At 52.4% G+C, this 13,290-nt stretch overlaps 1 protein-coding gene across 3 annotated transcripts in view; it reads right to left on the bottom strand.

Annotated features, from left to right (window-relative positions):
* Positions 1-13,290, bottom strand: part of Togaram2 (TOG array regulator of axonemal microtubules 2) — a 60,760-nt gene that overhangs the window by 20,410 nt on the left and 27,060 nt on the right. For all 3 annotated transcript variants that reach the window (XM_058578440.1, XM_046441556.2, XM_046441558.2), the window contains exons 7-12: positions 10,121-10,167; positions 8,121-8,290; positions 5,398-5,548; positions 4,828-4,992; positions 1,550-1,703; positions 795-900 (exon numbers count right to left, since the gene is read on the bottom strand). In XM_058578440.1, coding sequence (XP_058434423.1) covers positions 795-900; positions 1,550-1,703; positions 4,828-4,992; positions 5,398-5,548; positions 8,121-8,290; positions 10,121-10,167 — 793 coding nt within the window. The remainder of the gene's footprint in view (positions 1-794; positions 901-1,549; positions 1,704-4,827; positions 4,993-5,397; positions 5,549-8,120; positions 8,291-10,120; positions 10,168-13,290) is intronic.

Raw genomic sequence — 13,290 nt, 5'->3', positions numbered from 1 at the left:
ATATATCCAATTTGATCTTCACAGCTACTGTGAGAAGTAGGTATATGACACTCATTTTGTAGCGAAGAAACAGACCCTAGGTCACATACAGGAAAGCACAGAGCCACAACCCTGCCCAGCCTGCTTGTCAACATAACATCTTCTGTAGTCATATCCCTTCCCCCACTGAAGCAATCTGTCTGCAAGGCCTCCACATGGATCAAGTGCCTCTGACTGCCTCTCTGGGCCCAACCTAGGCTGAGTCCCAGCCTCAGACAGGCCTTGGGAAATGCTACAGCTGTCCTGAAGTTGGGGATCTGGCCCAGAGCATGCCATCCCTCCTCAGGCAGTTTGTGTGCAAAAGGACACACTAGATTCCAAATGTGCCACTTGGGTCTCTGCTCTCTAATCTGAAGTATGCATGGCTAGCCAGGTGCAGTGGCCCATGCCTGTAATCTCAGAGATTCAGAAGGCTGAGGCAGGAGGATCACAAGTTCAAGGTCAGCCTCAGCCACTTAGCGAAGCCCTAAGCAACTCAGTGAGACCCTGTCCCAAAATAAAAAATAAAAGGACTGGGGATGTGGCTTAGTGGTTAAACACCCCTGGGGTTGATCACTGCTACCAAAAAAGAAAGAAAAGAATGGTGGCTCCTCCTACCTCAGTGGCTGAAGGCTGAGACGTAGTAGAGATGCCCATGTTCCAGGGAGCCATGGGCCCCTCCGTGGCTGCTGGAAACTCACCTTAGCAGCTGCACCAGGGAAGGGGGAGCAGCTGCAGGGAGGGGGCAAAGCTCATGGTCTGTCGGGAGGCCTCACCTCCCCAGTCACTGCCAAGGACACATCGTGCAGCCTCCCAGCCAGGACCTCCGAGTGACAGGCCGCCAGGCGCTGGACGCTCACCAGGCCCTTCTCCTTCATCTGCCTGAGAAGCAAGGCCGGGACTGTCACAAGTAGATAAAGAGGAAGAAGCCCTGCTCCTTCTGCAGACCAGGGACCTCTGGGACACACACACACACACACACACACACACAGAGCAGGGTGGGATTCCAGGGTCTCAGAGGCAGCACTTCCTGGAGTGTCACCCAGGCCTGAAATCCTAGGCATTCAGTGTGAGCCATTGTATGGGCCCTGGGTGGCCCTCGGCTCTGGCAGTGCTGGGATCCATGCCCAGACCAAGACCTATTTGGGTCCTTTTCACAAAGCAGACACCTAAAGGGACGTACTTGGAGTGAGGACTGAAGACCCTGAGGGCTTTCCATAAATGTTCTGGACTCTGAGCCATCACTCTGCTCATGATTAAGAGACTGTGCCCCATCAGCACAGGGTGAGGAAGACTCAGCAAATTAAACTTGAGTTAGGGAAATGAAGGGCTGTGATCGTTCCCAGTCCCCACCTTCTGGAGTCAAAGTCACAGTTGTCAGGCCTAACCCTGGCGTGTTGCAGATCAGTGCACAGAGTCAACCGGGGGGATCCAGGCTCAGGAAGCTAGAGATACCACATACACACTCACACACACACTCACACACCCACATAGATGCAAGGTTGTGCACACACACACGGTGTCTCCTCACCAATCACTGCTGTTGAGGCACTGGAGGGCGTCCATCAAACCCAGCTCTGGGTTCGAGAAAGGCCTCAACTCCTTGAAGGCTCTCAGACCCATCTCGTCCTCCTCGTCCTCCCATTCAGGAGACCCCAGAGTGAGCACAGCAGGTAAGGAGTTAGCTGCACCCACAGAACAGAAAAGAAAGAAGAAGCTTCACCCAGGAGGACTGAAGGAGGGCAAATGTCCCCAGTGGCTGCTCCTCCTGACCCTCACCATGCCAATGGCCCTCAGCTTGGAGTCCACTGTGTATGCAGGAGGGACTGGTGATGGTCAGAACAAGCTCCAGGCCTTACGCCCCAGGGAGCCAAAGGGGACCATCTGACTGTGCCTTTTGTTGACTTTCTGCATTCCTCCATTGCCACTCTGACCATGGTGGACACACTGACTTGTGATGTGCTGCTTGATGTCACGTGACAATGCCCATGGAGCCAGGACTCGCCTCCAGTCCTGCCCTACCTGGGGTTGGTCTGAGGCCCAGGAAGTCTCTCAGTGAGCGCCTTTCATGGTTCTGACCTCACTTCCACCAGGAGCCTCTGCTCCTTCCCTCCTGCTATCATCCTCTGCCTGAGTAGGTAAGTGCTCCATGGACAGATGGCTGGAGGGAGGCAGAGAAAGGTAAGAAGACCTGGAGGAGACAAGGTCCAGATGCTGGGTCCAGATGTGGCCCACAACAGACAGGGAAGTAAGTGATTTAGAAACCAGAGCATGTGCATGTGCTGATCGCGGTGCTGCATGCCTACAATCCCAGCTACTCAGGAGGCTGAGGCAGGAGGATTGCACATTCAAGTCCGGCCTCAGCAATTTATCAAGACCCTGTCTCAAAATGGCAGAAAGATCGATACAGGAGCAGGCACAGGGGAAGGAAGAGGAAGGAGAGGTACTAGGGACTGAATTAGAATAAGACATATTCCATGCTTGTATAATTATGTCAAAATGGATTCTACTAATACGAATAACTAAAAAAGAACCTATTAAAAAAAAGTTTTAAAAAATTAAAGGAGTGGGGCTGTAGTTCAATGGTAGAGCATCCCAGTTTCAATCCCCAGTACCAAAACAAACAAAAATAGTGTGTTTTGTATGCGCTCCTTCTTTATGGACAGAATCACAAATTCTCACAAGAACAGGAAGAAATTTCAGAGGCGCTCTTTCTAGCCCAATGCCCTCATCACACAGTGGGAATATGGGAGGCCCTGAGAGACCATCACAGAGACAGGGAAGAAAGTCTCCAACCCAGAGCTCTGCTCCCAGGCCTCGCTCCCCGGCTAGCTCTCCTCACCCCCAGGGATGATCTTCTCTACAGCACATCCAGGGGGTCCTGGGCAAATCTGAGTGGAGAAGCAGCCCTTTACTTAAAACCAGACACAAAGATGTCCTTCCTGGATTCTCTGCCATTGGCACACGAAAGAGTGTGTCAGCCCTCAGATCACCCTCTAGGAGGTAGGAGGTGAGACACCCAACCTCCCTATCCTCCCCTGTCAACCTGGGCCTGAATTAAACACTGTCTGTGAAGCTTGCAAGCAGCACTGGTCCATTCAGGAGAAGACACAAGCTGGCCTCCTGCCAACCCCAACCTGCTGCCACCTCGTTCTCCAGTGGCATTTAGCATCCACCTAGATTTTAAGACACACAAAAGGCACCGGCAGAAGCCACTGCAGCCTCGAATTTCTTAGGGTCTGTGTCTACTTTAGTCCTACCCAGTCCCTTACCCTGACGGCTTTTCAATAATGTCCACAGAGTGCCTTGTAGTTCAGGAGTTTCCATTTTTTTGCACATATAAAATGGGAGGAATTGAGTAGACACAATCAAGCTCTCCTAAACCTACCTGGTATCCCGAGAAAAGCTAGAGTCTTACTGGATTTGTTAGGAAAATCAGGAGGATAGCCAAGTTTACAGTCCTGAAATTCCATCATTTCCAGGCAAACCAAAAAACGGAGTAAAATGTAAGTGATTCTCTGTTGACTATCAAGAAAGAGAGAGAGGAAGAGGAAGGAGGAAGAGGAAGATTATATCCTAGGGAGGATATAAGAGGAGAATGTTGGTTTTTTCTTAACTCCAACAACCCAACCTACCTACTTAACGATCTTATTTCTACCGTACTCCTCCACACACACCCAGTTTAAATAATGAGAGGCGGTAACAGACCATACTGGGTCAAGAGTCACTAGCCAAAGTCTTAGTTCTATGGGCCACCGTCACCTTGAGGGACCTTTGGTGACCTTGGGTCTCTGGTTCTCAGTTTCCCTATCTATAAAGTGAGTCGGTTGAGTTAGATAGATCAATATTTCCCAGTATCATGATCTTTTTGCCATATCATTTAATTACCTACACTTTTTCTTGCTTTGTATTTTTCTTCAAGTCAAGCCTCTTTCCAGATCTAAGTAAATTCATTTTAAAGGGAGTTTTATGTCACTACCATAATGGATAAACTGATATTATTTGTCATAGAATATGAATATTTATAATGAAAGTAGAATGATATTTTAAAACCCTCGCTATAAAATTAGAGCCAGCTTCAGACATCTCCGACTGAGCCTGGAGGATCTCTTCATCAAAAAAGAGAGATACCAAAGGTTAGCCCCAAATTAAACTTTCTACTTGACACAATCATAGAGGCTGGATCGTCACATGACATCATCTGGGATCGATGCCCAGATCATAAAGGCTGAATGGAAAATGGAAGTGAGTTCATATAATTTATTGCACTAAAATGTTTTAGTCCACCAACCCTGTCCACCACATCCCACTGAAATAAACTGGACCCAATTGTTTATTTTGAAATACCTTTAAGTAATCTTTTCAAATGAAAGCTCATGTGAATGGCTTATGTGCAAAATGGAATGGAGACAGAGCCTCCCCTGGCCCCTTGGCGCCTTTCCTGAGGTGTCCTGCTGGGACCTGTGGATCCTCTGACCCACCTGTCAGTGTGACACAGCAGGCAGGGATCTCTCCCCTCCTCCTCCTCCTCCTGGAGTTCCCTCTACTTCCTTGGCTGCTATTCGATAGCATCTTTGATCTGGTATGCTAATGACTCTGCTAGGACATGTCACACCAGGTGTGATCTCTGGGTCCCCTGCCTGGTCCACAGATGGTTATGAGTTCCAAACACTCTTCCTCTCTCTGGCAAGCTGACGCCTCACACAAGGGCTACCTGCTAGTTCTACGGGTGGCAGGCAGAGCAGCTCATATCCCCTTTTCATGCCCCAGAGCATCCTGGGGCCTCGCGGCCAGAGGTCTGAGCCCCACCTGAAGCATGGCGGGCAAAGCTGGGCTCCTGCTTGCTGACGGGGATGCTGGGCAGAGAGGACCGGTTGGCCCGCTTCCTCAAGATGATGCCAATGTTGTTTCTGCGTGGGCTGTTCATCCTGGTGGGTACAGACAGGGTCCCACTGCCCCGTAGGGGAAGGAGGCCTGTGGAGACAAAGAAAGTCCTAGAACTGAGCTGGTCCTGCCTTCCCTGGGGTCCAAGATCCCTTGGAAATGGTCCCATTAACAGACTATGAGCTGGGTACGGTGACACACGCCTGTGATCCCAGCAGCTCCAGAGGCTGAGGCAGGAGGATGGCGAGTCCAAAGCCAGCCTCAGCAAAAGCAAGATGCTAAGTAACTCAGTGAGACCCTGTCTCTAAATGAAATACAAAATAGGGCTAAGGATGTTGCTCAGTGGTCAGTGTCTCTGAGTTCAATCCCCAGTCCCTAAAAAAAGCAGACTATGAGAGTGGACATAGGCCCTGTCCAGTCTCAAGAGTTGAGAATCCAGGAATTGGCCAAGAAGTTTCCCCAGTCTGAAGGATTCCCATCCCATGCACCCAGTACCTTCCTTCACTAGGGTTCTCCTCGAGCCAGGGGCCTGGGAAGCAAGTTCCTTCTCCCTGTCAGGCTCCTTTGTCCTCCGGAACAACTCCATCTCTCTCATCTGCTTCAGCCGCATTTTTTCCTGTGCAGACTTGGAGATGGTGACTTGGATCTGGCACAAGATCAAGGCAAACTCTGTTAGCCTTGGGGACTCGGCTATACTTTCTATACCCTCATTCATTCAGTCCTCAAAAGCATGAGCACCTCCTATGTGCCAATCACTGTTCCAAGAAGGAGCCAAAAAGATAAAGTCCTTGTCCCCTAAGAGTTTTGTGAAATGAGGAGATGGACAAGAAACACATGAATCTCTAATGTCAAGCGAAATGCTGGGGGGAAAGAAAATGGAAGGATACAGAAGTGATGGTGACTGTTGCTTTAGATAAGGAGGCCCAGAGGTACCCCCAGAGGTGAAATTTAAGCAGAGACATAATAAAGAAAAGGAAAGAAATTTCTAGGAAAGAAATGTTCTAAAATACAAAGGTCCTGAGGCTGGAGTGTGCCCAGTGTGGCTACAAGGGGTGGGGTGGGGGGACGCTGGCACAGCCCTCTGAGTCACAGCAGTGACAGGACACCAGGTCAGAAGGTGGCGGGATCTAAACCACACTAGGCCTTGCAGTCCATAGTGAGGACTTGGGTTTTCCTCAGAGGGACACAGGAGGCCATTTAAGATTTGAAGCAGAGGAGTGGCATGACCTGACCTCCTTCGGGGGCACTGGCTTCTCCCTGGGTGATTTCTTTTAATTTTTTTGTTTTGAGATAGTTTGAGACTCATAAGAAGTTGTAAAAGTAGGACCAAGAGTCTCTGTGTAGGCTTCCCCCGGCCTCCTCCAACGATGCCATCTTACACAACCCAGAACATTCTGTCTTTTATATCCCAGGGATGGGGCTACATGGGAAGAGTCCAGATTAGGTGGAGTGGGCACCAGCGGATCAGAGCAAGTGAACACTGAGCATGAGGTGGGGGCTTGGACCAGGGCTGGGGGGGCGGGGATGGTGGAACCGTCAGCCCCTGGGCATTTTTTAAACCAGACCTGATTTTGCTGACACTTGAGATGCGAGGTGAAAGAGACAGAGAGAGGAATCACGGATGGGCCTAAGACATTTGGCCTGAGGCCCTGGAAGGCTGGAGTAGCCTGTTACCACCATTCCCTGAGCAGGAACATTAGAGAAAGAGGAGATTTTGTGAGGTGAGGATTCAGGCGTTGAGCTTCAGGCATGGTAGGTTTAAAATATAATTAGACACCTAAGGGAAAACGTTGAGTAGCAGCTGAACATGTGAACGGAGGTGAGGGGAAGGTGGGGGCTGGCGAGGGGCGTTTGGGAGTTCTTGACTGAGAGACGGTACTCAATGCCACGAACTGGAGGAGGTCCTGAGGGTGATGTAAATAAACCAGAGGTCCAAGCCCGGGAGGGCTCGGCCTCCAGAGGTTGGGAAGGTGACGAGCAGCCAGCAAGGAAGGGCCAAGAAGGAGCTGGCTCTCATGGAGGCACGGCACCCAGGAAGAGCCACCCCACCTCCATCCCTAAAGGCAGCGTTGACGAGGACCACACTGCCAGCTGAATCCAAAGCTGCTGCTGCTGGGTCAACATAGACAGGACTGAGATGTGGCTGCATTTGGGAAGGTGACAGTCACTGGTGACCCTTTTTGTGGGGAGGGGGGGACTAAAGTCGGACTGGAGTAAGCTCAGGAGAGAACCGGAAAAGAGAGGTGTAATAGCTTTGTTCTGGTTTTGTCGGGTTTTCTGAAGATGGAAGAGAGGACAGAGAGTGAACGTGGGGCTGGGATGATCCAATTTCAGGGAGAATGTTGTTGATGCAAGAAGGTGAACCCATGCTGGGCTGGAGCCTGGGTGAATGGAGCGAGAACAAAGACACAGTGGTGAGCCCATGGGACACTTGGGATCTGGAAGATGGGTGGCGGGCGAATTTGGTAATGCCGGGATCTGGGGTCTGACTGTGCAGTGGGAAGCGGAGGCCGAGTGGAGGACAAAGTCTTCTCTACATGGAATGATTAGGACCCTTCGTGTTCTGTCGCCCTCACTAGAGCAGGGCCTGGCCCTTGTCAGTATCAGCAGGGCATCCCCGCCTCCCACGTGGTGGGGATGGGATAGGCACCTGGACGTGTTTACTGAGCTGAACTATTTTACCTCTGAACACAGGCGCCCCCTACCAGCACCTCTTCAAGTTTTACTAAATCAGTCCTGTCCAGGGAAGATAAGCCACCTCCTCAAGGTCACCTCCAACGTACAGGGTATTCGTCAGACCGTGGCCCCACAGCCTCTGGTCAGCTGCCTCTCGGATGCTGTCCAGCCTGGCAGGTCAGATTACCCAGCCTGGTTCACCTAAGCCCTCTGTCCTCTCCCCCACATCCTGCTTCCTTCCGACCATGTGTGACCTTCTTCTGTCCTTCCTCCTCCCCACCTGCCCCTTAGCAACCCTCTGTACTCTTCACTTCACCCAGTGCCCACCCCAGCCCTGTCCTAGTTTTTCTTTCTCTTCCTCCCTCACCCCCAGACCATCCGCAGTCCTGGCCTTAAGGGTTTGACACAGCTGCCTCGGCTCTGCATGGCTCTCCTCCATGTCCCACGGGCCAGCTCTACGCTGTGCATTTCAGAAACATACTGGGATTTAGCTAGTGGTCCACTTTGATCCTGACTTCATCTTCCTCTGGCCTCCCAGATACCTTGGTGCTGGTCTCCTTCTGGTCCTCTTCTTTTAACAAGGGGTGGGCTTCTTTGGCGTGGTTGAAAGAGAAGGCTGTCAGCGTAGGGGCAGACTGTGATGAAGCCAGGACAGGCTTCTCGGAGGAGGTGGCAGACCTGTCTCTGATGGGTGGAGCCAAAGGTTTGGGCTCTGGGGAGTCAAGAATAGGGAGAGAGGTGAAGACAATCAGGTCCTGAGCTACTCTCCCCGACCCTGTGGCTGGGGTCACTTAACTGCCCAAGCCCTCCACCCTCAGTGCTTCTGTCCAACACTTCCCTAATGGAGGTTAGGTTTCCCCTGTTGAGCCACAGGGCCTAGGACCGCATCATCCCCCTTTATTCATTCACTCATTCATTCATTCGTTCAGCAAGAATTGCTTGCCCTATTCTTATATAGACATGGAAAGGGGGCTGGGCAGGAAACAGGATCGGGAAAAGAAAAAGTAAAACAGGCCTGCTGACCATTTATACCACCACAGCAGAGCTGGAAGGGCCAGAGAACTGCCACTAGTCCCATTCTCCTATTTCACAGACGGGCCGCCATCTTGGGCTGCCCAAGGCTGGAAAGGGAATCATGAACCTTGGACTCCTGAAGAGCTTTTTGGTCCCGTCCCATGGTCCTCTGCCCACCTCCTACCTTCTGATAAGGATCCCTCTCTTTGGGGCAGAGAGAAGGGGGAAGAGAGGCTTCAAAGCCTCCATCTGCCCAGAGGTAAGAGACAGGGCAGAGGACACGGGGGCGGGGGTGGTGACAGAGCTAACTGACCAGGGCAAAGTCTGCAGGAATGCTGCAAGATTTGAGGAAGCCCTCAGCTGCAGAAAATATCATGGGAGCCCCTACTATGTGCTAGGCATGTTATACACATCGGGCAGGGAGCCCTCTAAGGACTTTGCTCTTTGTATACCACTTCCCCACCTTCACCCTTAAGGGACACCTTAAGAAGCTTTGGGTAGCCAGGCCCTCATGACAAGGTCTCCTGGCCCAAACCCCCATGCCAGCAATCTCAGAGGAGGCTCCTAAAGGACACTTGAGGTGCCATGAGTGTCACCCAGGCTGCCTGGGCTCACCCCACTGCAGCCCAGTCAGGGAGCAGGGGAGAAGCAGCTGCCACCAAGGCTTCAGTGCCAGGCCTACCTCTCAGGTCCAGCTCTGTGTCCTGACCTGGGGGCCTCTTGGGCAACAGCCTGCCCTCTGCCAACTGACCCACCTGCTGAGCTGATCAGCCAGGGACTTGCCAGGAAGCTGGCACCCTCCTGCCAGTCAGCACATCAGCTGGCACCAACTCCCACTACCTGCAGCCCCGGATCAGGGTGCCCCAACCACCCAGCCACCAGGCAGGAGGCTGTGGCCTCATTTCCCCTGCACCACAGCCAAGGCCTGCTTCTCCACGGAGTGAGATCATCAGGACCAGAAAGGATCCCTCCTCCCCTCTCTGCCCACTTGAGAGCCTCCTGTCCAGCCCCACTCCTGACTCCTATCCTGGGGTTGGCCCTGTTCCCCTGACGTTTAGACCTGCCAGGACCTGCCCCGACTGAGGGTTTGTGGAATGTGATTTCATGCTCTGTCCAGTGAGGTCACCTCTGCTTGCTTAAAACAGAGTAAGAGTCCCCAGTGCAAATCTGATGGGGCTGCTTTTCACTCTCCAAGGCCAGGGAGGACACCCAGGTCACTGAGCCTCATCTGTCAACTGGTAACAGAGTCATCCCTCTCATCTGGGCCATCATGAACTAGTGATGTACAACTATGATGTATATCAACATAGGCAGAGCAGGCACCAATGTGCACTGCTTCTCCAGCCCCTCGCCCAGGCCTACCGTCACCCTCCAGCAAGGGACCACAGGTGACTCAGCTTCCCCGTCTATGAAATGAGGGGCTTGGAAATGAGGGCCCTGAGGTCTCTTCTGGCCTAACTCCACTCCACGACCCAGCCCAGGAATACAAAGGGTTAAAAACCAGGGTGTGCTCATAGAGAATACATACCCAAAGATCTAGGGGTCTTCTCCCGAGGCCCACTCTCCCGAACCAATCTTAAAAGAATGGGGGAGAAAACAGAAGAGTGAGGAAAGCAAGACAGAGGTGGTGGGTGGGGGAGCCCAGGGTGGCTCCAGGATGAGGAACAGAGACTAGGGACACAGGGAGGGAGCTGGTTTCCCTGTCCAAGCTCCCATCCAGGAGAGAACAGGCCAGGAGATACAGCTCCTGTGTGCCCTAGGGGCTAAGGGACAGACAGGCAGGCTGGGAGCCCAGACTGGCTTCCTGGCTGTGCCCTGGTCTGTCCCCAGGCAGCTGGCGCCCACATGGAAATGAATCTTCAAGGACAGCCCCACCCGCTATTGTGGCTTCCTGGACCTGAGTGGCAGGACAGCAGCTGCTTCAGAGTGTAAACTGTCCCCCGGCTCAGAGAGCTTTGAGCGCAAGTTCTACAAACTGCTCCCACCTAGCTCAGTGACCCCTAAATATTCCTCCCCCCCTCCTGCACCTCCCCAGGGGAATCTAGAAGGTCCTCTTTGCTGTGATGGGAAATCACCACTGTTTTGTACTAGAAATTCAATTTGATGGCACATAGAAAGGATAAGACGGGGACATTCCTGGCACGGGTCGCGCTGCAGTTTTTTTAATGGAAAGCACCATTCATTCATTCAAAAGATGTTTATTTACTGAGCACCTGCAATGTACCAAGCACTGTTCAGACCTGGCATTAGAGCATCAGTGCAATGGACAGAGAACTGTGCCCCCATGGAGGCCAGCTGTGCCATCTCCCATGTGATTTCTCTTCTCAGCAAGGAAGTACATAGGCATCAGGACCCAGGAGCTGGCAGGGTAACAAGCCACCACAAAAGCACTGGGACACAGCATCCTGGGCTCTGGCCTCAGTGGAGCCACTCAGCAGAATGACCAGGTCAGGATGGGCCTGAGAACAGGCAGTAGGGGAGTCCACTTCAGTGCCTGCCTTGGCCCAGGGGACCCTAATCAATAAGGACCACAGAGGTCAGGGGGGTCCCAAGTCTACTAGGGAAACAGAGCTCCACACTGGGTGCAGTCCTGGACTCTCAGCTTCTGCCTGGAACAGGTCCAGCCCTTGGGTGTGCACCCACCCAGAGGACTTGTGTGGGCTGGAGACAGAGCTGGTGGCCCCAGGCACCGCATCCCAGTTCCACTTCCCACTGCATGAACAAGATGGGGAAGGCAGGAGAAGTGAAGTGGAACGTCCTCGTGGTTGCCAGATGACTTCCAAGCACTCCTAGGGTATCTGACTGAATGCAGGTGCACAGCTCAGTGACCTCGGACCTCCCTTTGCCAACAGGGGGAGGGGCTGAAGCAGCTAAGCCCGACATGAGCCCCTCCCTGCCACATATCAAAACCAGCGTGTCCCAGGGGCCAAGGCAAGCTGAGGCCACCAGCAAGTCTCCCAGTCTCCCCTCCTCGCTCCCCTCTCCCGCATCCTCACCCCCCTCTCCCGCATCCTCACCTCACCCCTGCTCTGCCCTGCTCCAGCACCTGGGCTCCGCCCCCCTCACCTGCCCCACCCGCCTTGGTCTGCACAGCTCCACAGCTGCCAAACTGGCCTCTTGAAATCAGAACCAATGTCACCTCTACGCCAAAAAGCCCTGGGTGACATCTCATTCCCCCAGGATAAAGCACTCGCTCCTGGAGGACCACCTATGATTCCCAGCCCTGCTTTCCTGGCAGCCTGTCTCTCAAACACAGGTGAGCACCGCCCGCTCCCCCTCCCGCCTCCCTCCGCCAGTCCCTTAAAGTCCCAGGGGCTCCTCCTTCGAATCTCTCCTCCACCTCACGAATTCTCCTTCAGCCTTCAGAATTTCTCCAAGAAATCTGCCCAGCATGACGCAGATGATTCTCTACTGGGCTCCCAGTAGGACAGGCAGTCATGGGACATGGACTCAGTGATTTCCTCCTAAATCTCTCTGGTGGGTGCCTAGAGCACACAGTGTGGGTCTTATTTCACTTTGTTTCTGCAGCACCTGGCACTTAGCAGGTGCCTAATAGCTCTTAAGAGAATAAAAGTATGGACAGATGAATCAGTGAGATGGAGACCCATTGGCTGGACAGCCCCACAGAGTCAGAGAAGAGAAATCCAGTCACAACTAGGCTATGGCAGACACCAAGCTTGGCATCCTGGGAGCCACAGAGACTTTTGAGATATGGCCCCTGCCCTTGAATGCTGCAAGTTAAAGAATAAAATGAGAAGACAAAATAAATATAAGAAAAATAAATGTAAATAGGCTAAATATGTTAATCAAATTTAAATGAATAGGGGCTGCAGTTTGTGGCTCAGTGGTAGAGCGCTTGTCTAGCACGTGTAAGGCACTGGGTTCTGTCCTCAGCACTACATAAAAAATAAATAAATAAAATAAAGGTATTGTGTCCAACTGCAACTAAAAATATTTTTAAAAATTTAAATAAAATAATGAAAGGCTGTGGTCAGGTAGTCCATGGGCTGGATGTCAAGTGGACAGTGCAGAGATGGCCACTTGCACGCAGCACCCTTTGCAGCCCATGAAAGCCAGTGTAGACGTGGAATGGTAGAGACAGAATGGGCTGGAGCAGTAGGGTTGGGGCGGAAACACCGTCTGGGAAAGCAAGGCTCCCGCTCAGGAACCAGAGCACCCACAGAGGGGCAGGGGTGTTCCTACAGAGCAGCACAGGAGGAAATATGCGGAGTGGGGTGCAAAGGATGAGCCCCAAAGTCAGACCAAGGAGACTCATCGTAAAGGCCACCCAGGAGAGGAGAGAGCACCAGGAGGTCAATAAAGGTGAAGGTCACAGAAGAGTCACTGGGGGATGCAAGGTGAGGATGGAGAGCAGGTCAGGAGCTTTTAGGGGTGGTCAAGAAAGAGCTGGAACCCGCAAACCCCAGAGGAACCGATAGAGCAAGAGCCAGGTGGGAGGTTTTGTGTGTTTTTGTTGTTGTAAGAAAGACTTGAGGGCACGTGGCCATCTGTGGGGAAGGGGTTGGGGTACTGGGAGGAGAGTCAAAGATGATGCTGAGATTTGAAGACCAAGGCAAATACCTGCACCTTGATGGAAATAAGCCCAGGAAAGGTGGTTTGGGGAAGCATAGGTACTCCATATTGCCTCCCCCCATGCTGATCTGCATCAGCTGTGAGAACTGGAGATGCCCAGCCAGA

This window comes from Marmota monax, unplaced genomic scaffold (assembly GCF_021218885.2).
Source record: "Marmota monax isolate L192 unplaced genomic scaffold, Marmota_monax_Labrador192_F-V1.1 WCK01_AAM20220418_F8-fsc00010, whole genome shotgun sequence".
Lineage (NCBI taxonomy): Eukaryota > Metazoa > Chordata > Mammalia > Rodentia > Sciuridae > Marmota > Marmota monax.
This window is presented reverse-complemented; position numbering and strand designations above follow the sequence as displayed.